General features: G+C 43.1%; 1 protein-coding gene across 1 annotated transcript; it reads right to left on the bottom strand.

Moving 5' to 3' along the window:
* Positions 1-30: 30 nt before the first annotated feature.
* On the bottom strand, positions 31-24851 carry PITPNA (phosphatidylinositol transfer protein alpha). Its single transcript, XM_085078204.1, has 12 exons — positions 24654-24851; positions 19724-19754; positions 13946-14091; positions 13325-13420; positions 13059-13062; positions 8745-8819; positions 8294-8377; positions 7272-7349; positions 6245-6355; positions 4614-4736; positions 3813-3882; positions 31-2781 (listed from the first exon to the last, which is right to left on the bottom strand). Exons 1-11 carry the CDS (start codon positions 24671-24673, stop codon positions 3835-3837), a joined length of 816 nt encoding a protein of 271 aa, XP_084934330.1. The 5' UTR covers positions 24674-24851; the 3' UTR covers positions 31-2781; positions 3813-3834.

A 24851-nucleotide genomic window follows, 5' to 3' on the forward strand; every position in this document is an offset into this window, starting at 1 on the left:
CACAAAACAAAGGAGGCGAGAGGCGAGAGGCTCTGTCTAGTATTTTATTAGATTTCGTTTCCAATATGCCTGTATTGGAAGATTTAGGAGACAAAAAAGGCACAAACTCACATTGAAAGAAACGACGAGATAATCTAACCCATTCTACGAAGTGTGTGTTGCCAAAGGAAAGAGCACGAAGGACCCGGCGGGACGTGGCGGGATGCCCGGCGGGATGAACCCAGAGGGGTGCGGGATTTGGGGAGTCCGGGCAGCACACCAGGCTGAGCCAGGCTGACCTGGACCCCCAAACCCAGCCGGCAGGGATGGGAGTGATGATCCCAGCGCATCTGTCCCCTCTGGATGGAGCCGATCCCGCCGGGAGCCGGCAGGTCCAGGGGTTCTTGCCAAAGCTGATGGAAGATACGGCACGGGAACGCTGCGTGATCTTTGCTATGCTCACTAGCAGGAACCAAGCGTCGAGACTGAAGGGTCTTTACAGGATTTGTCTATCCAAAGGCTGAGGGATGCTTTCACTTAGGATCAAATTGGAAGGACAGAAAACAAAGGGCAGGGAGAGCCGGGGGGGGGGAGTATTCAGGCTGAAGTTCCTGCAGTTCACCCCCCCCTCCTCCAAGTTTTTCCACTAATCAGGAAAGCTTTGTGTAAAAGCTCTTACTCTGAAATCAGAGGATCAAAAAAGGATTGCAATGGTGGAATGTTACAATCTGCTTCCACGGCGATTAGTGTCATCAGATGGAAAGCCTCTTGGATAACACAAACTGAAAGAACAAGTGTGCTATGTGTATTCTCAGGTTGCCCTCAAGTGTAAGAATCCCTCAAAACGTGACCAACGAACACGAACAGAAGTCAGTGCATTAAATTCTCCGTTAAAAATACTTCCAACTGAAAGAACTCTAACTGGGGCCTACACTCCTAGAATACTTCTGGAACAGCTACACAACATGTCATGAAACATCCTGGTCCCAAATAGCCTCAAAGATTAAAATTTAGTTTCATCACCTATTTTACAATAAACTTGTTTTACTTCTGCCTGGTGAGATTGCTAAAACCCCTCAAACCCCACCCCAACCCCACAGAACCGTCTGAGGTCACTGAGAAGAGCCTGCCAGAGTTACTGGTACAATTCAGAGCTTATTGCACTTAGACATGAGTAAGGCAAAATAACAAACTAAAAATAAAGGGATAAACTGCCCCTTCCCCAGAAACCAAACGCCATCCTCTCCCTCCAGAGCATTCCCATCTTCCCTCGCACTGAAAACTGCTCTGATCCCAGCACAGCCTTGTTCAGCATGGCATGGGATCATTCCAGGATCTCCTGCTCACAGGAGTGGGAAGGGCTGGAGGAGTCAGTGGATTACAGAATGCTAAAAAGACTCCTCATAAGTAGTGATACACCCACGACTGTTTGGCATTCAGGATTTCATGTTAAGCTGCCAAATACAGAAGTGGAAAATAAGTTATTACTACTAGGGGGGAAAAAAATCAAACATTGGGCCTTAGGGATAAGCAAAGAAGTAAGATTTTTTTTTTCCTCATATGTATTGAAGAAAGCAGCATTCCTTTTGATTCTGTTCTGCTTAGTTGATTGTCTAAAGCTAATATCAACATAAGGATAGTTACAGTAAGTATTTGAGTTCATTAAATAATGAGAGCTCTTTATATTAACAATATCCTTTGTGATTTATAACCACCAACAGATATCCTAGAAAACTGCAGGTTTTAAGTTGCTTTTTTTACAGCACAAAAGGAGATATTTGAGTCAGTCTTGCAATGGGAAGAATATTATTGCTGAGCAGAACTGCCGCCCCAGGCACCTGGATGTAACCAGATGCCAAGACCTCCCTTGTACACCAGCCCTTGCAACATCCCAATTTGTCCAGGGACAATCACATTGTTATTATGAGTCAAAACCACTTCAGCTTTGTAACTTATGGGAAGTCTTAGTCAATAAAGAACCAGGAAGTTGCAACATATGTCAAGAAAGATTTTGTAAGACTGACACACACAGCTGGAGGACAACAGAGCTACGTGGGCCAGAGAGACCCCTAAAATTGAAACAGGCAAGTGCTGAAGCCCCCAGCATGGGGCTGCTGATTGCAGCTTCTGGACAGTCTTTAATTCATGTATGTTAAGACAGAACAAAGCAATGCCCTGCAGAAGCCACAGATCACAGCTCATCACAAACCAAGAACTCTCTGGCTGCTCCTCACTTTGTACTCATATTACTTGCCATTAAATATCTCCCTCTGGGAGCAAGGGTGAGAGCAGAATGTTTTGTGGAAGAGTTTTGCACTTTTAAATATGGATTACTTTCCCTCTCCAAACAGACATTCAAAGGACGGTGAAGGGCTGGGCAGAAACAAAGGTGGCAGTTTATCCCACTTGGAAAAACAAAGAAACAAAAACAAAAACAAAACAAAAAAATTCTAAGTCACCACATCACAAGACTATTTGAGCTAAAAATGTCACTTGGAAATCAAACAGGGCCACATGGAAATTGGTCTGAACACAATGAAAAAAAGAGGAGGGAGGAGTCGTAAATACAGCGATCTCTAAAGTCACACGGCTCCGGGGAGGAAACTCCTCGGGACACACGTGCTAACATTGGAGTGCTTAGTACCAGACTGTCTATTTGCTCACAATATTTAGGGGCATCTAGAATTAGCTATGGGAGGTTTAAAATCGCCTGCCGGTTGGACAGAGAAAGGCTTGATCCAGAGATGGTCCGTCAGTCAAGGGTGTGGATTCCCTGGGCCTTCCTGACGACTGTCTTGCAAACTGAAACACAGAGACAACAGGGAAACGTTTCAGGATGGCTTTGGAAGAGCAGAGTGAGGAGGGAAGTGTCAGACAACCTTCAGAGAGCAATTGTGAGTCATGCTGTCGCCAGGCAGACAATGCAGTGTTGCACTGCAGCACTAGCCCGGAGGAAATGGGCAAAGAAAATCAAGTGGTTGATGCTGCATTCAAAAATTAAAATATATCTAATAGAGGATACCCTTTCAGACACTTCCTCACCTTGTGTGCCTCATTTACCACCAAGCAACCAGCAGATAACAGAGGGCAACAGTCAGTACTCCAGGAGGATGTGGTTCTGCCCCACCCCATTCCTTCCAAGGATAATTAGGATGGCATTTTACTGCCTTAATAACCTGTTCTTCCCAACATAAAGGGACAATCCCTTTTTCTCCTTGCCTTCTTCCTCCTCTAATACTACAGGACATTTTTGCACAGTGTCTAAGAAAAGCTCACCAAAATCAAACTGATGACATCAACAAATTAAAATGAAAGCAAGTCAAAAGCTTTAGAACTGTCATTGCTTTAAAACTGTCATTTCTGCTTCTTCTACAATGCCCAAATGTCACTGCAAGCCTTGGACCATTAGTAAATATTGTTAAAAAGCAATGTAAAAATAAATTCCTCATTAATATGCTTGGAATGTTCAATTTCCAACCATATTCTAAGCATTTACATGTCTAACTTGCTTTTTTTGAGGCTGACAAAAGTTTCTCTGCAAGTCATAGAAAGTAACACATGCATTACAGAAATAAGAATAGCAGTAAAATCTACAGAATATTCTAACACATTTTTCTTACACTTTTCACTCAGACATTTCTTTAGAATAGTTCTGAAAGGAGGCAGTAAAACTCACTCATCAACCTGTCAGGGAAACAGGTTCACTATAAAAACAATCAATACCACAGATTTGCCTGTCAGAAGCTATGAACAGGATCATTTCTCACACAAATGGTGGGGGTTTTAAACTAAATAGAGCAATATAGAGTTTTGTCAAATCTCTTGATACCTACAGTGCACAAGGAAGGAGTCTTATTAGTCATCTGCAGCCGACATTCCTTTCACTGGATCTTTTTCTCTCATCTGAAAGAGGAAACAGTGTTCAAGTACTGATTCTCACATGAGTTATCTCAAAATTTATCAGCATGGAACACCTCCTGTGTGTAAGACATTGATTGTATCTCAGCACCTCAAATCAGTGTTTGTGAAATGAACACACAGGCACCATTTCTGGTTAAGCTGTGGGTTGGCAACAGATTTGGATCCATTATCCAAAGGGCAAGAGTGTACATGAAACTGTAATGAAATATCCTGAGGCATGAAGGGAGGGAAGGGTGCAGGGCAGGACACAAACCATAGAACAAGGTTCTCATTATTACCAAACTTGTGTTTCTCAGAGTAAGAATCCTGTTACACACCCTCACCACCTGCTTATGGTACTTAGAGCTAAAAAAACCTTTTACTCAACAGGTTTCTGGCAACTAATGAGGACAAAATCGACCACTCAACTCTGGGTTAAAGCAAACAGAAGAAACTGAGGCAGTAAATGAATCATTGCCACTCAGCCCCTCATTACCTGTGGTTCAATACATTTACTGGCTCAACAACAAACAGAAGGAGAATTCCATAACGATTAGGAGGAGATGCCAGCATGATGGACTCATGGCAAATCATTCAAAGCACACACAGCATGACCCAAATAGCAGGAGCACAATCCACACTCTGCCCTGACAATGCAGCAGCCTTTCCTCTCTGCTGTGCTGGAGAGAAGCAGTTTCTCACACATCCCACACCTGCCCTGCTTTCCCACTGACCTCATCCAGCTGTCTCTTGGTCTCCTCCTCCATCCTACGGATGTCCTCCATAGTCAGATCAACCCACTTATCAAGCCAGCAGAAGAGCTGCCGGTGGAAGTTTGTGAAGAGACGCTTTTCTTGCTGCAAAAAGAGGAATAAAACACAAACCAGCTTAGTCACAGGGCAATTACCATGGAGCTCACAGGATTGTAATAATTTTCAGAGATGCGTACGCTGAAAAATCAGCTCCCTCGCCCACCTTTCCATCTAGCTGCCACAATTGGAAACTGGAGATAGCTAATTTTTATTCTTTTATCAGAATATCTAATCTGGAGCCTTGAATCCCCAGAGAAATGCATTTTCCCCCCCCCAAAACCTAGACAGCAGTCTGCACACTGCACTGAAAGAATAAGTGAACTTCCTTTGATTTGACAGTATTGTTCTGACTGAATAAAGTGCTCCAAGTTGGGTTTACTTAGAGCATGAAAGTTGGCCTGAAGGTGCAGAAAAAAAGGAGAAACAGGTATTTTTAAAATAATCCTTAACTTGCTAAAAATTAGAAGTTAGGAAGTGTAAAGGGCTGACACACACCTATCTTGTTTTTCATTTTCTTTTGCAGTGACCTAAAAAAATGCCTCAACTTGTTTTTCACAGCTGAAAAACCTTTCAGCAGAGGTAACTAATGTGCACAAGCTACTTCAGCTTTGGAGCAATTTATTTCCACTTTGTAAGAGATAAGCTAGGCAAAATCATTATATTAGAGATACACAATGCCTCTTGGAAAGACCTCATTAAGGAAGGGCATTTCAGCTTTACCAATTATGGTTTCATATCTGATAACCTGCTCTCCTCAAAAGCAGTTTGAATACTTTGATGCAAAACCTGTAGATGCTCTCAAAAAGAAAGGCATTGAAGGCACTGCTTTATTCAAGGCTTTTGTTAGAGGTATTTGAAATCCTGCAGCACCATGGTCACTCCCCCTTGGAGTTGCCTTTAGATTGTATCACCAGAGAATTGTTTTTGCAGAAGCAGCATTGTGGTTTATCAATATTAACCACTGAGAAGTCTCTGTGATCTGAAGGCATGGGATTTTGATGAACATTGCCTTGAAAACCACACACATCCATCCCCAGGTGTAGCATCCTGCTGCAGTTCATGGGTTATGGACTCTGCCACAAAAAAGCTCTTCTCAAGATACTAATTATGTTTTAAGTGAATGACGTTTCCCACCATCTGCTTATTTTTTAAAGCAGGTTTTTCAAGCAGCAGGCTGGGAGAGGAAAACATGACTGGAGCTCTAAGACTTGCCAGAAAGATTGTCAGCTGATCAGGATCAAATAGCTGGAGCTGTAGTATCTCCCCACAAAAATGTTTTGCCCCTAAGCAGTGTAATTCCAGTATAAATGCATCATCTCATCATCCACAAATCAACTACCAAGTGACTGCAATGCTGATCTATTAAACAACACAAATCAGCCAATTTACCTTCACACATTAGAGTGAAAACGTTCAATAGCCAATTCACAGAACAATCAGCCAGTCCTGACCTTGGATTAGCAGCAAGTTGAACCCAACTTTAACTGACTTCAGAATTTCAGGCAGAGGCTGATGAAACGTGCCCCATTTCCACATCTCATCAAAGAACTTACCTTCTGTATAAAGTTCTCAACTTTATTTTGCAGACCCCACCACTTGAACTTGACTGTTACCAGCTTGTAAGCACACATGTATGGACAATCTGACTGCTTCCCCAGGTCCTTCTGCAAAGACACAAAGATATTCATATTAAATCTCTGGCCAAATGTCTCCAGGGAAGCTGCTCCTTCAGTCTTAGCTAGTCTTCCCACAATTCCCCACAAACCTCCTGCATCCTTACACTTTTCTTATCTTTTGTTGACAAGTTTTGTCACACCTTTGCTCACCCTTTTCTCCAGGGTATAGAAGAGCATGATGAAAACAGACCCTGGTTTCCTTCACAGGTGGCTTTCGCTCCATTTTGAGAATGGACTATTCCTTCCTCTCCTCTGTTGTCCACTTTTTCTTCCATTAAAATTATGTCTTTCAGTATCTTCACTGTTATATCACTGCTACTTCATTTCCTTAAAAGTCTCTTGACAAAGTCCCTATCTAAAACATTTTGGAATTAGATTATATCATCTGAGTAATGATTATTAAGCCTTAAAGAAAACTCCATAAGGTTTCCTATTTCCTATTACAGGAGCCATAACCACTCTTCCCAAGTGAATCATACCAACCTCAGCTTCTGCCCAGTTTGTTTGCTAGAAATCAGACTTGCACACCCATAGCTCCCCAAATCCCACTCAGGTCCCTTGCAAAGACTGGTGTCATAGCTGCATGTCTATTGTCTTCAGATTCCAAGGATTTCAGTGAAAGGCTAAACACTGCTGGCCATTACTCAGCTATTTCATCCTTCAAATCTCTTGGGTGAACCCTTGGGCTGAACACCAGAAAGCTCTGGAGATGTCCTGGAACTCATTCTCTTTGTACCAAACTCTTTCATTTCTTCTAAAATCAGAACAGATTCAGTGCTGAGTTCTGCATTTCCTTCCACAGAAATGATTCCAGCATTTTACAGATATATCTTTGGCTCCAAGCCTCAGTATCTGTCCTCCAGTCATGTAAGCTGATACAGTTCCTGAACTCAACAACACAAACCTTCCAGTTGGGACCCAGCGGCCCACGGCCAGTCTTGACAGATTTAAATCTTGCTGGATCTTCTTCTGCCTTGTAATCCTATTGGACAGACACAAAGATTAAATCCAAATTATTCTACTGTTAGCCAGCTGTTCTCTCTCACAAAGGATTTATTTTGGGCAAAGACTAACTGCCTTCTCTAGAGCTGCTGCTTTCAGACCTCAACATTAGGTCAGGCCCTCTTCAAGGAAACATTTTCCCCCCTTGCTGTGTCCTAGACCTATGTGAAGAAGTGCTAACAAACTGATAGGACCTTTGTAAGGTTATCAGAAGGTCTGTAACCCCTCAGGATAAATTTCCTGTAACCACTTGTACTTTGGGAGCTAAACACTGCTGCTGCAGAAAGCAGCTCTGCTCTGGAGCTGTTCTATCCAGGATCTTTCACAGCACACTGATATTGTGATGCTCACATGCTGCTCACTGGAAGAAAAGTACAGTCAAGCTCACAGTATCTCCATGAAAATGGTATCAAACACTGTTTGAAAGTCAGGAAACTCAACCAACATTCCATTTTTACACATTTGATTTTTTTCCCCCAGTACAGTACAGAAACACCTCCTTCTTTCTCACAGTAGCTGTGGTGATTCTTAGAACTGAGTGTGAGCTACATTATTTCCAGATACACTTGTGAAGCCATGGGTCAGTTTCAAAAAGGGGGAAGTTTAAGAGAGATCCTGTATGGAAAGGGGAGTGCCATTTCCTGCTATTCAAGCCCTTCAGTCAGCTGCACTGCTGTAGAAATACAGTGCTACATGCACAGGCAACACTTTTTACAGGGAGTGTTGACACAGTTTTTAACTATAGTTTTTAAGAGAGCTCTTCCTCTAGCTTGCATGAGCAGTTTTAAGGGACACATTTCTTACTCTTTCCATCCTCTCATTTGTCCTGCTGCCTGTGATCACCCTGGAAACACAGTTTATCCATGATCCCCTCTTTTAGCACAAGGCCTCCCCCACCAGGGAGCTGCTACCCACCTACCATACCTTGGGGAGGACTTGGCTCCGATCAGCAATGTCTATATAAATGGCTTCTACACTCTTCCATACCTCTGGCTCCAGTTTATGGACCTGCAGGGAAACAATGAGACTCAAGGAGTTGGTTCAGTGACACAACACTCCCATTCTATGAAAATATAAAGCCAGATGGAAATGCAGACACCCAGTGCTCCCCTTTCCACCTACAGGGGGATAAACACAAAATGGGAGAGTTTCTGAAGAAGCAAAGGTGCACATACAGAACAAGTGCTTGGGGGTCAATTTTATTCAGTTTATGTGAGAAGCCAACAGAAGGGAGTCTCTGCCCTGGTAGTGAGGCAAACATTTGAAATGCAGGAAAACAGTGAATACAGTTCCACACAGAACTTCTCTAATCCAGCACAGAAAGCTGCACTGTGACATTAAAGAGATGAGTAAAACACATGACACAAGTACTTACATTCTCTTGTGTTCCAAGATCTGATTTATGCCAGGTTTCAATTTTGATCAGAAAGTCATCCTTCATATACTCATTCTGTCATCAAAATAAAGCTTCTTGTTATTCTTAGGATATATAATTTGTCTTCTTATTACACAAATAAGCTTTAAGAGAGTCAACTCAAAGAACTGAATAATTCAAAGAATGAACTGTCCATTTGACTAGGGTCTGACTTAGAGAATTTCAGAATTATTTGTAAATAGATCGTTGCTTTCAGCAAAATTGATTGATCATTAATTACTTAAGATTAAATAAACCACAAGCTGTTCACAAAAAAACCCCCACAAGTTCTATTGTTTTAGTGAAACATTTGCAGTTTATAAACAGCTTTGTCTTGAAAGGACAATATCTGCCACTCTATTTAGAGTTTAGAAGGGGTAACATAAGTTAGCTCAGCAGAAACTGTCTTTTCAAAGAGATTATTGATCTAGCACTGAGTACATATTTTGATGCAACTCTTCAAATTAATAACAATATTAAACTGATGTGCTGAGAGCTTTTGACACTGGGAAGGGCCAACAAGCACAGTTCTGCCAAGTAAGCAAAAAACTTTCCATTTCTCACTATTACTGTGAGCAGCAAAGGACTCCCAGAGGTAACCCTATCCTCCCTCAGGGGAGCAGAAACAAAAGCACAAGCCAGTGAAACACTCGGCATGTCAAAAGGAAATATCAAATTCAGAAGAGAGATTACTCAAAGGGACAGCATGCAGGAGCTAGCTGGCTTTTACTCAGTTTCCCCAGGCAGTGGTTCATTCCCATTGCTGCAGCACAGACAGATCTCTGTCCATGGTCACAAAATATCTGTGGATACACCACAGTTGGTAAGAAGGGTTTATCTCTGTGATCTTACAATGATAAAAGCTGAAGTGCCTTTAGCTCAGGTTAAGGAGCTTCTTATATCCAGAAGAACACTTCCTTTCAGACATTATTCCATAGATGATCAGTAAAAGCAATACTTACTGTAATAACTGGTCCAAGAAATCAACATATGAAAAGAAAGAGACACAGTACTTTAGTGAAAAAAGACTGCACAGCAACCATTGCCCTCCTCCCACTCAGTCAAACAGGGACAGCTCCAGCTTCCCAGGGCACTGCTGGCACCCAGGGAAAAGACATGGAAGTTGATAAAACCCAGGTAACTTCACCCACTTCTCCCCTGGAAATTCTCAGACTCGGAGAAACCCAGAGGAGCAGCAATTAATTATGTACTGCCACTTGTGCTCCCTGGCCTGCAGCCAGCTGGATGAGAAGATGGAATAAGTATGTGCAGCTGACAGCATTTTACCAATCCTTTCTCAGCTTGCAGATAAGGAGCCTCTCCATAGTTCCAAAGGAAACCCATGCTGGATTTCAGGCCACTGCAGACCTGCCCAGAGTAACCAGACCCTCTGCTGCTCGTGGTAATTGAACTCCCTGGACAGTGAGGCTCAATTATTCAACACAGAAAAGCAATTCAAGATCCTGTAACAGTCAGCATCTGCTCTACCTGAGCCTACCTGAGCAATTCTGCTCAAGCAGAAGGAAGTCTGAAATTGGAGTTGAACTACTCTGGGGCTTGATTAAGGAGCAATTTGGTTTTAAATGTATTATTACAATTTGGGAGTTTCCAACCCAGCATCCTGCAGACAGACACCATCCCAAATCACCTATCATGCACATCCAGCTGCCTTAATTACCAACTGCTGGGCTTGGACTGCTCTAAACCCCTAGCATGTGAAAATTGCTTTTCAAAGCAATTTTACAGAAAGCCAATTATTTAGACTGACATGTTGGGCTGGAGGGAGAGAACAGGAAGGCAGAGATGAGGCTAATTTTTCAAAGGCTGAACTTCATCTCAAAGAACATTTCATTACTTCTGCAAGAAGGAAGTGGGGCTTTTTGTCCTGCTAGTCCCAACAAAATACTGAATAAACCAGCAATAATTATGAACCAGGGCCTTCCCACTTTGCCATGACTGTGTGCTGTGACTATGCAGCTGCCTCAAAACAGGTTCCTTCACCTCCTTAACTTCTTCCCTGTGGGGAAGACTCCTCATTTGTAAAGCAAACAAATTAATCTCCTCAGAAATGTCCACTCAAACTTCAGTGCTCAGCTTGCTGCAAATTAGGACCTGCTTCTCGAGGCATTACAGCAGCAACTCCCACACGTTTCAGCTGCAGTTAGAACTTGTCAGCTTCTTGACATTTGGCCACAGGCCATGGTTACACTCAGAGTGGAACACACATCAAATTGCTTTCCGAGAAACATTTAAGCAACATTAATATTTAAGTCAGACTGCAGAGGAGAACGCTGTTCCCCATGGCACCAGCCCACAGGTACAACTATTAGACAATCCTCACTTCATTTTTACTGCACAAGTTGTGAACCCATCTAACAACAACCCCACAGTTTATACTCTCAAAGGAGCTAAGCAAGGCTTCCATTCAAAGTACATAAAAACAACATATTACAGCACAAACAAGTGTGCAGAACTGCAGAAAGTTATAAGCTAGGCATTTAAATCCCCTCAGTCTACGGTATTACTTTGATAATGGCTCATAATGTGCATATTAATTGAACTTTCCAGAGGAGATACAGGGAAATATAAGGACGATCTCATATCATTAAAAAAAAAATACCATGAGGCACAACTAAGTAAAAGCACTGCTTTATTCCACTTTAGAAGGCTCTAAACAAGCTGTGCTCCAGGGAGAGCTCAGCAACACTACCTCAGTCAGGAAGGCACAGGCAGAAGCACCAGCAACTCTTCCACTTTGGGTTAGTTCCTACTGTGTCCCTGGTTTTTAAATTTCAGATTCTAGTGACAGGGCTGAAAGCCTGGCTGCTCTGAGCCAGCACAGCATGTTCTGCTGCCCAAAGAGTCACACCACAGTCTCCATGTCTTCTCATGTCTGACCAAAACACCCAAGTGCAGCCAAAGGAAAATGGGAATACCCAAGGCAGCCCTAGAGCACATCCATGGGTTCTCAAATCCACGGGTTCTCAAATCCCTGGGTTCTCCCCTGCTGCCCAGTCCCAGCAAGGGAAGGTTCCACTAACTTTTCCAAGCTTTTCTAGCTCCACGTCAGGCTGGCAGATTCTCTAAACAGATTTATCAGCCTCCGCATCAAAACTGCCTTCTGCTCCAACCCCCACAACAAAGCACTTTCTATCTCATATTATGTTGCTGTTTATTATAGTTGAAGGGTTTTTTTGGCTTTGTTATCATTTCTAGCATATCAAAATATGAAATTTCTTTGATTGTGTTGAGAAGTCTTATACTTGATCTAAGTATCCCTTTTTTTCCACTTAAGTAGAATTTTAGCAGTGTGTAACTGAAGGATAAGCAGCTTAAGAATAACAAAACAAGTAACTCCATACCTTTGTTTCAGAAATTGGTGGAGAAGGAAAGGAGGAGGAGGAGGATACAGCCAGGCATTTAAATCAGTTCAGTGGGCTTAACATGGAAATAAGCTAGACATTTACTACCTAATTTAAGTAACATGAAGCCAGAAAACTGCATAAAAATTAGAAAAGTTGCAAACAACTTTGTTTCCACATCTCATGTGAGACATTAAAAATTTATTCTGTAAATTCTGGCAGTATCTGAATTTTGTATTTGAAATATCCATTGCACTAGACTGCTGCATGTAATTTCGCAGACTAAAGTAACACTACCCTCTCCCACTGCAGAGCTTTTTCCTTCTTTTGAAACACTTCATTTAAAATTCCCTTAAGTAAATTGTCCAAAAAAAAAGGTTTTTTATATATTGAGTTTCAAGAACAGTTGGAATTTTTAAGTGTCTAGTTCCCATAGCAACTGCACCACTACCAACTAGCAGAAAATGTATCCTTCAGAGATACAAACAGCATAAAATGCTGCCAAAAACACTCCATAAGTTTGGAGGCAAAGTCAAATTTTCAGTTTACAGCAGTGAAGACCAGAGAAGCTGTAGTGGTTAAACACCATGGTTGGTAACTTCAGTAAGTAAATACTAAACACTCCTGTAGAAAATGGGTTGGACATTATTTCAGCACTTCACACAGCTTCCAGAGCCTCACCCCTGCCTTTCCAGACAGATTCACCTCAACTGCAGCATTCCCTGTTCAACCCTCACTGACCTCAGATCCTGCAACTGAGCAAACACCCAAATAACATGTGCTCCCTTCAAACTGCATTAAGCAAGAAGTAGCTGAGATCTGCCCTGTTCCCCTTTACATCTTCCACTCTTTTTCCTGTGCTGCACTTGGACACATAAAATCATCCCTCATGTATTTATTTCATTAGTGTTACACATCTGTTCCTTTAGCAGGACTAACATCTATTTCTTGGTCTGTCCTTTTCCTCTGTCACTCCATAGCAGCACATCAGACAAGGGCAGTTCTTTTAACACTGTATTTTGCTTTTCCTGGCCACAGAAAGAGCCTAGAGAAGGTAAATCCAAGATTTAAGAGCTGAAACAACTTCTCTACTGGTTGTGTCTTTCCTTATCCCCTCCTACCTTTCCCCCCTGTCCCCAGAAACCAAAAAGGCAGAATCCACAGTCCTTCCTCAGGCACTCACCAGTTCTGCAGTAGGGATAGGCATTCCATGCTTTTTCATGTATATTCAGAGCTCCTTCAGGGGCCAGCATTCTCACAAATGTTGGCACTTTGCTGCAGAATTTGGAAATAGGAAGAAAGGCATTAGTAAGGACTACATGGAAGGAGAACTGTAGATTAGACACTCTGAGACAGGCAGGACATCACTTGGAATGCAGAAACTAGAGACTTGCACACTCCTGGAATCAGTAGGGTTCTCCCCAACCCAATTACAATGTTTGCCACAAATGCCAAATTGGACATGTTAATATAAACCTTCTTTACATATTGAAAGATACAATGAAGGAACAAAAATAAGAAGCTGAAAGCAGGTTGAAATCTAGGAGGTATTTTGCTCTTTAGCCAAATTCAAATATGAAAACACTGGTGGCAGGATCAGACTTGCTTTGAAAAGCTCCTAGCCAGATTTTCTTGGGACAACAGCCACATTTACAGGGGTGGGTGGGTGTCCCAGTGATGCTCGCTGCCTTACCCCTGCATCTTTCAGCCTTTCCATAATCTGATTCACAGTTGCTGCAACCTATTTCATCTTCCTCTGTTTCCTCCTGCCCAACTCTGGGAATGAAATGGCTCCCATACCTCTGTAAGTGGTAGATCTTGTGTGTGTACTGCCCACGCTCTCCATCTCTTTCGTAGGGTTCGTTCACCAGCACTTCCACTCCTTCACCTCCACCAGTTTCATTTTTACTGGCTTCTGCCACGGAGTACAGCTGCCCCACTTGATACTGGAGAAGTTAAAGATATTTTATTACGATGGCTATAATTTAGCAGAAGTAATAACTCTGCCAGAAGAAGCCAAGGACAAATTTATTACCCGGGGAGAGGGCAGAGAAAAGGACATCCACTTGTATGGGCAGATAAGCAGCTCATTTAATTTCATTTGAGATAAAAAGCTTGAGTGGTAGTTAGGAGGAAAGCACTGCCAGTAAGATGGTTACCTTTAACCCTTAAATCAACTCCAAACCAACACAAAATCAGGAGAAAGCACAAGAGATTAAAGGAACACCAGAAAGAGAGAAAACACAGATGGCCTCAGGCATGCTGTAGCAAATTTCATTGGGTTTCACTCTTTTTGGCACACTGGTGTCCCAATTGTTCAGGTGAAGAATAAGGCACTGCCAGTCCTGAATCAATAAGCACCCAGTCCTGCATCCAGAAGAGTCCCAAAGAAATTCACACCAAGCTTTTTTACAAAATGCAGGGTAAGAGGGAGTGAAAAACTTAAGAAGGGAGACAGGAGACCAAGGGTACTTGCATCATCTGATTTAAGTGCTCCACGAAACAAATTTGTAAGATATGTACAGCTTAGGAGCCCCTGAGGGTCAAAGATGAACATCCCCCTTGTGCAGTTCAAACAACTGAGTAAAAAGCCTGAAGAGGGTATTTTCATTCTGAAAACTTGACCTAATGAAATTACTGAGCCAGTATCCCAGATGACCAAGTAATTATGTTGTCACTGCTCCCCCTATTATTTTTCCTATTATCTTTGGTTTGGGTTGTGTTGTTTTTGCTCTGTATCACACTTCCTCTTAGCCACAAGCTTAAATCACTACCAGGGAGAGCACAGAATTTCAACATACAGTAAAATTCTTACCCTAAGATAATTTCTCAGTCTCTTACCCCCACTCACTTGGCAGCATTATTTCCCAAAAATTACTTAAAGTACTTGATACTACACAATGTCTTTCATAAGAGGAATTCAAAAATGTTTCCCAGAGCAGAGCAGAGGAAAAATCAAGAAAATGAACAAAAGAGAACATTCTCCTCTGCAGAAGATGTAAAGACTAACACACTCTTGCCTCTTGGAGCTGAAAGAGGGGATGCAGAGCTCAGAAGGAACATGATCAAATGAAGAAAATTCACACAGGTCTCTCTGAGGCAAAGTTGGATGAGCAAAGTTTGAGGATGAAGAAGCTAAACCACTAAGTTGAAAGGAAGAGTTCTAACTTAACGGAGTTAAAAGTCTTCACAACTCTTAAGTGAACAAAACAGCAACTGTTGCCAAAGGCAACAGTACAGGGAAGCGATCTGAAAGGGTAATCCACAACGTGTTTGGCACCAGAGGAGCAGTGATTAAAAAAAACCAAAAAACAACCAACCACTAAAACCCAAAAAAATTCCATAACATAATTACAAAGCAATGCAACACTCTTTAGGCTATTTTCCTTTTCCACAGCATAAGGCTCTGCATCAGAATCAGGAATAGCACTTCTGAAACCTAGCCTGGAAAAGTGGAATACTGCTCAGAGCTGAGAACCCAGAAATACTTCACTGGGCTGGAACATCTTCTGCAAGGAAGGAAGATTTCTACAGCCGTTAAATTTTGTTGTCAGAGCATCCAAAATAACAACAGTACCCAAAGCTCTCTGGTACTTTGTACCATCTGGTGCCAAAAAAGGCCAAGGGAAAATTTATTCCTACTGGGAGAGAAGATGGAAGGCAGAGTAACAAGGCAAGATGTCCTGGCCTCGGGTAATTTTGGGGCAGAACAAAAAGCAGACCATTTTCAAGCTAAGAGCAGCTGCTCTGCTGGATCTCTCCAGAAGGTCCTGGCCCAGGTTACCTGAGCAGCCCTCACTTGGCTGGACAGTTCCTGCACTGTCAGAGCAGCTTGGGTTTCAGTCTGGATTTTGGGCTGCAACACAAGTCTCTGATATTTCATACACCACACTGCTTTCCTTATGACTCCCTACATATGACCCACACAAAACAGAACACTCACCTCCCTCCAGAAAAGCAAAACATGAGAGTTGTGAAACCTTAGAAGCAAAGTTGCTTTAGCAGAGGAAGAGCCACACAAATACTCATAGAACAGAGTTTATTATGAGTTTGGTAACTACAGGATTAGAGGGGAGGACTGAATGGCTTTGAGTGTTTTGCAGCAAGTCCCAGGACAGGTCTCCAGAGGCACAAACTAATTCCTCTTAGTAACAGCCTCATTCATTCCTTCTCCCTTTCAAATACGTGGGTCAAAGTTCACACACTAAGAAGATAAACCCTGTGATTTAACATCTTCACTATTTAAACTTCCCTGTTATTTCTGAGCCTTTAATCGCATTGATAAGAGAGGGAAAGGTCCAAATGAAACTGTCCCAATGAGCAAATCCCACATCATCTCCCTGCAAAGGTAAACAGAGAAACAGATTTTGGCTCTAAGAATCTGGACTCCAGACAGACATGAGAGCTCCAAAAAAACCTTCTTCTCTTCTGCAAGAAGTCATCCCTCTTGCTCTGTGCCCAACACCTCTTATCCAGCTGAGAGAATATCTTCATTGCACCAAATTTCCTCCAGAAGGCCTGATCTCAACACAACCACCTTCCAGAGCAGTTGTTTTCCCGAAAGCCACTTTGAACGCAATTAATAAGATTCCTCTGCAAACGTTTGGCAAGCTCCTTCCCATGTGAAAGGAACAAAGAGGCAGCACAGAATGTGTACACACAGCTCTAATCCATACCAGCATTTCAGTGGCAGCTGGCAGAGACACCCACACGAGTCCACGCTCCCCAAGTTGGCACCGAGCAACGTGAAGCTGGTCAGGGAATGGCAGCAAAGCCAACACACAACAAGGAGATTCCCTTTGCTCCCTGCAGTGGGACAATGGATAAACCAACACAGCAGTGCAGCCTGCACTTGAGCAGGACCACATTTTTTTTGGCAGGGTTTCCATGTAGAGGACAGACTGCTACAGTCTAACTCCTACATGGCAGCTTTTGGGTTTTAGTCATCACCAGGGCTTCTCTTGCACTGTTTGGTTCCCATCTTGGCTAACTAAGCAGCGCTGATCTCTGTGTTGATTAAGTCACATCTCCCTAATGCCTTCCTGATCACTATTTTCTCCTGAATTCCATACTATTGGTTAAGCTCCATTTCCTAAGGGTGGAGAGCAAGCACAGAATCCCTGGCACATCACAGAACCACACAAAGACTCCCTCAACCCTTTTATGATGTCTCAAAGTTACGGTTAATTTCCTTCCCTATCTTACCCATTGGCATCAGACTTTTGCCAACAATTTGCACATAGAAAGTGTGAACTCTTAAGCCTTTTGAGCAAAAATCAACCATATAAAAATGAAATCAGAAGTCCTCCTGTTAGCTAGAGATGCTTCGTGAGCAGCTACACAGTCAAGAGTCATAACAAGTCTCCAGAGCCCTATTTAAGAGTTCTGTGCACAAGGAAATCCTTGAAAGCAATGAAGGTTTAACAGCTGGTTTGTAAAACAAACAGCAGTGCAGTGACCAAGTGATGCACAGATGTGTCAGCATCTTTCCATAGGGAAGGGGGATGAAGCAATAAACAGAGCAGTAGTCATCCTCTGACTCAATACTGGAAATTACCTTTCTTCTCAAGCACACCCAAGTACACAGGCAAAGCTAAGTGAACTTTAGAACCCTTTCTGCTCAGGGAACTAGCTCCTGAAATCTGGCTTAACACAGGAAAAACACCAGACCTTGAAAAGGACATCACTCAGAAGATAGGGTGACAATGTGCAAGTGTGGGGAGAAATTCAGTTGGGAAACAAGCCAAGCATTGGACCCAGAGTAGAGCAATACACATCCTGGAACAGATAACCCCAGGGCATCCTCCAACAAGGAGCTTGCTAGAGATTGACAGGTTTACCTGCCACCCAAGCCCTCAGTTTTCCACACAGGCATTTCCACACAAGGCTCAAACAAGGCTGGCACTGCACAGTCAGGGAGGGACAAGAGCACAGAGAGGGACTCACTTTAACTGGATGAAGGCTAATCCCAGTATCAGAGAACTTAGGAAAACCCTGTGTTGGGTTCCATCCAGTCTAACCCCTTCAAAGAAACAATCTGTACACAGATGCTTTGACTTTCTATTTACACAGCTCAATATCAAGAAGCCATATCACTACAAGGCAGGGTTCCTGTTATTCAGTAAGGTCCATTCTGCCCATTGAGCTCAAGTAACTTGCCATTTACCCACAGCTTTCTCCAACCTGCAAGTTTTGCATCCTTTGCTTACTTGATAAAGCTTATCATGTTACTCCTTCCTTTGTCAAGGACTTGCTCATGTAAGTGGCACTCAGGCACAATAAAAGATCCAAACTTCCCTACACTAATGCTTCAGTGTGACTTCTGTTAAAGCTGCTTGAGACAGATTAATGTAAAAAGCACAGAAGTTCAGGTAGGGAGCAAGCAACAGACAGAATGTCTGGCATAACAGCCTTGTTCTTGCACTAACACAGAACACAGATCTAAAACCACTCTCTGATCAGAGGTCTAGGCTTTCTGTCAGCATCTGATGCCTGTCACAGCAGACTGAGCCACAGGAATAAGAAATTCAGCCTAGACACTGCTTTTGTTTTACTAGCCTGTCTCATGGCTGCAGGAATGCAATACATGAAGTTCTAAACTGTGTTCTGTCAAAAGAGTGAGAGTTATAAAAGGGATGTGCTTTAAAAAGTGCTGCCATGAGGCAGCCCACCCCTGTCTACGCCACAGTAGCTGCTAAATTCAGAGGAAAGAAAAATGAACAAGAGTGCTGTTATCACAGCTCTCCCTAAGAGTTTGAACAAGGCCTTGATCAGAGTTCACAAACCCAAGGCTTACAGCCAAGGATCACAAGGAAAATAAACACATCCAAAAGAAGGAATCTACTATGCAAGTGCTAGAGACTCAGTCATTTCAATTTCTACCTTGTTAGTATGAAGGTTAAAAAATTCAAAACATTTACATAGTCAGATTCTCTGTGAGATTGGTGCTCAGTGCAGGAGGGAGGAAGGAAAGGCAAGCTGCAACTCAGAGGAAGCAGAAGGGAAACAGCCACAGAGTCTGCACAGCTATTCCATGGTTGGTTAGGTGATCAAAATCACCCTATTCAATAGAAACTACATTTCTTCTCTAAATTCAAGCTTTATCTAAACAAAAATAAAGTTTTCTGTATGCAAGAGCTAAAGAGGAAAGGTCTTAGAGTCCTTTTGCTACATCAGCCTCCTAAGTCAGAAGAAATTCTTGACCTTTGCCTGAGAGTTTAAAACAAAAGACTTCCAGCAAAATACAATTTAAGGGGTGACTTAAATTTGTACTAAAGCTTCCCCTTCGAGTTAACAAAAAAGAAAAGAACAATAGTACTAATCAAAAGGAAACTGCACTTGAAAACAGCCTGACAAGTCAAGATTTATAAGCAGCATATCTGAAAGTATTTTATAAGAGAGATGATTGGTACCCTCAGACTTAATACAATTATTTGGTCAAAATGATGGTGAATGAGTAACAGCTCCCAGGGGTTCCTGAAGACAGCTTGCATTTCCCAGTTTTTGTTCACAGAACCTGCTTTGATCACAGGTTTATTTACAATGCTGAAGAAAGGAAGCAAGAAGCAAAGAACTCACCTCCTCCACAGACACGGGCAGGATAACTCGGCTGGAAGGGAACACAGAGACACAACGTTAGCAAATATCCCTGCAGCTGCAAAATTCCCCCATTCCTCCCAGCAATGGCTGCACAGCTCTCCTCTCTTCCCAGTATTCCAGCATCCACCCAGTACTCCTCAGGCCAAAGACTATTTATATAATAACCTCAAAGAGAACCAACACATGATAGAGCAGAATTGCAACCCTCTCCTAGAACCCTGTAATTCAATAGACTCTCACTGGTGATACCTCCCTGGCCTACAAATCTACACAGCATCAACACAGTGGTGTTCCCTTCTCACTCCATCCTTTCAGCAACCCCATCTTACTCCCCATCAAGCTGCTGTGGAGGTTTCTGTGGGCCTCAGCAATCCTGCAGAGATCTGCAATAGCCACAAGGCACTGCACGATTTGCTCACATGTCCCAAACCAGCAGGAAACAGCAGTGAAGAGAGGAAAGGCTTCCTCAGAGCTCACTGCAAAGGAAGATGCTGCCACTGCTTTATATGAGTCACTTTTTTTCATATTGTGGTTTCCTGAATGCTTCTTAGAATCAACTGACTGGACAACACAGCAAAAACTGCCTGAAGTCACACTGAGGTTTTCTGGAAAAGAATCAATTTAAAGCTGACAAAAATACATGCATGTTAAGGCCTTCTCCAAAACTGGATTTGTGCTTGACTTCTGCTTTCAGCAAGGATGATGTTGAACAAGGAACCAAAGCAAAATACAGATAGGAAATGGATATGGCTACTGTGGGTGGAAGAATTCCCAATTCTTTGGGAATTAGTCTCAAAGAAACTAGGACACCATCCGTATTAATAAACAGATTTTTAAAAAGCAGCAGTGGTGAAAATAGAATTTTTTTTTTTACACTTTACAAAAGAACAAACTGCAATAGGGGCAAAAGATTACAGATTATGCAAGATTACTTATGACAGCAACACTTTATGCTGACTGCAAAGTACTGCAGAAAGAGCTATTGAGAGCTGCAAATGAAGTTCAGTGTCAATGGAAAAAAGAATAATGCACTACAGGCACTCATTTTCACCCAACACATGGGGTTAATGACCCCCAAGTTAGTTCTTGTCAACAAATATCTTGTGTCTTTATGGAAAAGCAGCAGGGAACAACAGCTCAGTGGCAGTTCAAAAGTAAACCAAACATTAGAAACTGGAATGGCACACACAGACACACACACAAAAAGAGACAACTATGTCACTTTAATCTCTTGTGTATCAATACCTTGAATATTGCACACAGTCCTGGTCACCTTATCTCAAAGAGGATACAGAATAAGTGAAAAAGTTAAAAAAGATAACTGGAGATGGGGAAAAGCTTCTGTGTGAGAAGAAAGCAGTTAAAACTTTCAGCCTGGGAGAAAAACCAGCTTGGCTCAGGTACGGAAGAGCTTTAGAGATCATGAATGGTGTAAAACAAGTGAATGGAGAAGGAACAGTGTTTTACAACAGAACAGTCATTAGGCAACAAATTTTAGACCAAATCACGTGTGCTTCTTTACATCATCTCCACTGATGTCATGGCATTCCTCACCAAACATAGGAAGTATAAGCAATTTTTCACTGGGATTTGATCAATTCATGGAAGTCTGTGTGCCACTTACTGGTAGGATACACTTAACTACAATTGGGTTACTCACTGTTACACATTGTTTCCTCAAAACACCTGCTGAAAGGCAAGATGGAAGAGGACCACCACCAGCAGGGTGGTATAAGGGAGGACAAACTAAAAGGAAATGGATTTTCACAGGCAGACCTTGCCATGTAGCATGGTGTTGGGTTAGTTAACTGGATAAAACTGCAGTAAGAATTACAAGAGGGACTGGATGATAAGTGAAGGTGAAAGACCAATAAACAGGGAAGAAACAATTTCTCTAAAACAGAGTTAAAACATTTTTCTTTAGAAAACCTGGTGTAAAACATTGACATAAGTGAATGAAATTCCATTTAGGAAATTGGAAGGCACTAAATCTGACCATTATCTTAGAGTTCAATGTTCATCAACGAAGAAACAGAAACACAAACAAGATCAATAGTTTAGAATTCATTCAGCCCAGCAAACCAAGAACATGAAGGTGAAAAACACTTAAAAGTAGTCAAGTGATAAAACAGGAGGAGGGAACACTATTCAAGAGGATCTTGAGGAAAAGCTGTGCAGGAGCAGCAACAGGAACAAAGATTTCTAACTTTATGACAGAACTCACTCAACTTATGAGAAATTATGTGCTATGGTTGGCCTGAAAGTGGTGAGGAACATTTAAGATCCCTTTTAGATTAAAATCTGCCTCAAATGACAGCGAAGGGAAGTACAGCTGCAGAGAAGGTCAGTGTCATTATCGTCACTTTACAGGAAAGGGAAGTGAGTCTCCACACTCTGATTCTCCTCAAGGTCTTCTGAGGCAGTTTAAATCAAAATAAGGACAGCAAGCAAGATTCCAGCCAGCATTTACAAACCATGACACCAAAAAAACCACAAACAAATGAATGAAATCCATGCAGCTTATCTGCAGCACGGATGGATAGAAATGCAAGATAACTCTGAAAGTCTGACAGGACATCAAATGAAAACGTTAAAGTCATCACTGCATAACCACCAGGAGAAGAAGCTGTACAGAAACGATGATACAGACTTGTCTGATAATAAAATGTGACATCAGGTTTTTGTTATATGGCTCTATTTCTGTACTATCTCCTAAAATACTTATGGAGCACATAATAAAACCCATCTGATTTACGAGGGAGGGTGTGACAAAGGGTCACAGAGAGGGAAGAATAATCTCCTCAGATATGAAGTTCCAGATCACTCATATTTTTACAATCTGCAGCAGGAAGGCTGCAAGGTACCTGCATGCAACCAGAACTAACATAAATAACAGCAAAACAGTAATAGCAAAGCATTTCAAACAGCCAGCTCACACCAAAACAAGTGGTTTCCATATGCCTTAAACAACTGCTTCCTGGAACATGAGGTTTCATCAAAAAGCATCTCAAACAGGATGTCAAATGGGCAATTTCACCATAAAACACCAAAAATATTTAAATCTTGCCAATACAGTGACACAATTCAGATTGTGCAACTGTTAAGAAGGGGCTGGGAATTTCAGAAAGGCAAAAATAAATGTTCATTTGGAAAGTCTAATAGCAACCTTGACTGTCCTTAGAGCCACGTAAGTCTTAGTAAGGACAAAACAAAGGGGACAAAAGAAGCAGGGTAATGACAACACTAAAAAGGTTTAGTGACCCTTCTGAGAATACAAATGGAAACTTGTAAAAGGAAACCAATGTAGCAATTCTGGTCTTTTAACCTTTACTCTTTAATATTTACACTTCACACCTTGTTTGTGTAACAGGCAGTGTGAAATAGACATGCTGACATGGTGAAGTAAATAATGTTGAGTAAAACGACTTTTGGAAGTGATAGTCATGAAAATGAACTGTTCATACTGTCAGAAATCTGAAAATTCAAAGTGCACGTATTCCCACCTTTACAGCACAGCTCACTGACAATGAGCTTTGCTGTGGTACAAGGCAAGGTACTGTGAGCAGAAGCATGAAAAAGGTACATGAATGTGATTAGAAATAACCCAGTCAAGGTGCTGCAAGAAGGATGGTAGTAAATTCATAGGAAACTATCAACAAAATCGATGTTATAGAATGAGTTAATTATCTTTTCATGGACCTGAAACTAAGGATTTAGCCCAGCCTGCCATCCAGTTTAACACTACATAAGGTAATGGTGTCTCTGTGTTACAAAGAGCAGCTCTCCTGCTGCTCTTGAATTCTACATTCCTGCTGTTTGGATAAAAATAGCAGGGGTTTAAGGATTGGGGGGAAAAAAAAGTTAATCAAGTTTAAAGACCACTACAGGGATCAGTACAACCCTCAACATAGTTTTAATATTTAAATCCACGCCATGGTCCATAATCTTGCAAAGTAATTCCTGTAAGGAGGACACAGTCATGTAGGTAAATGTGCCTAAGAGAAGACCTGAAAACCCACTTTATCCCTAGGATCACAGCTATCTTTTATAAGGGGAGAAGGCAAAAACAAACAGGAAGCCTCTTCCATCACTCAAAAGAAGTTTAAAACGAGGGGAATGCACTTAACTAAAGAATGCACTTGAGTTAACCTTAAGAATTCAGGAAAGAACTACGTGCAGAGAAGACACCCAGCCAAAGTGCACCGGTCCGAGAGTGTACTGCACGCTAGCAAGCACAAAGCTCCGAACCAAGGGCTGTGACTAATAGTTACACACCCGCACGTTCAGCCAGCCTTCCACCCCTTCATCCCCACCACGGGCAGCACAGCCGCAGCAGCCTCAGGCTCGGCGAAGAACTCCAAGGTGAGGCTTCCAACCACAAACATATCTCACAGCTGCCTTATTTCTGACATTCCTGGGAGTCTCTCGTTGGAGATCACACACAGCCAAAGGCGGGAGGGGAGCAAAACCAGCCTTGACACTTGGCTCCGTTACAACGAGCAAGATGCCCCTGCATCCCTCAGAGCTCCCACAGAAACCCCCGGCGCTGAGCCGGCTCCCGGCTCGGCCCTCGGGCACCGGCAACACCCACCCCGCACACCGCTGCGGGGCCAGCCGCCCGCCGAGGCCGTGGGGCAGCGGCCGGGCCCCGCGGAGCTGCAGAGGGGCCGAGCGGACCCGCTGCCCGCCGCCAGCCGCGGCCCCCGCCCCGCCGTGACCTTCACCGCCGCCCCCACCGCCGCCGCGGCCCTCACGGCGCTCCCCGCTCCCTCTCTCCCTCCCCGCGGCCGCAGTGCGGGGCAAGGCCGGGCCGCCCACCCGCGGCAGTCACCGCGCCAGGCCGCGGGCGCGGACGGAGGTGACCGGCGGGGCTGAGGGGGGCCGCGGTGGGGGAGCTCCCCGCACTCACTATTCCTTGATGAGCACCATGGCGGCGCCGCCGCGCGCCTCCCGCCGGGGCCAGCGCCGCTGAAGCTGAGAGGAGGCGCGTCGCGGGGCCGCTCCGCGGGATGCACCGAGCCGAGCCGAGCCGAGCCGCGCCGCACCGGGACGGGGGGGCCGGGCCGGCGGGGGGGCCGGGGCGGTTCGTCTCTGCGGCAACGGCTGC

This window comes from Lichenostomus cassidix, chromosome 19, assembly GCF_008360975.1.
Source record: "Lichenostomus cassidix isolate B80296 chromosome 19, HeHo_3.0, whole genome shotgun sequence".
Classification (NCBI taxonomy): Eukaryota; Metazoa; Chordata; class Aves; order Passeriformes; family Meliphagidae; genus Lichenostomus; species Lichenostomus cassidix.

What these genes read in the sequence shown, in the direction of transcription:
- PITPNA (XM_085078204.1), bottom strand. Translation starts at nt 24,673, where the DNA reads ATGGTGCTCATCAAGGAATA. An exon ending in ATCTTGGAACACAAGAGAAT is followed by an intron (nt 8,378 to 8,744) that starts GTAAGTACTTGT and finishes GTTTCCCTGCAG; the next exon opens with GTCCATAAACTGGAGCCAGA. An exon ending in GGAGCCAAGTCCTCCCCAAG is followed by an intron (nt 7,350 to 8,293) that starts GTATGGTAGGTG and finishes TCTGTCCAATAG; the next exon opens with GATTACAAGGCAGAAGAAGA.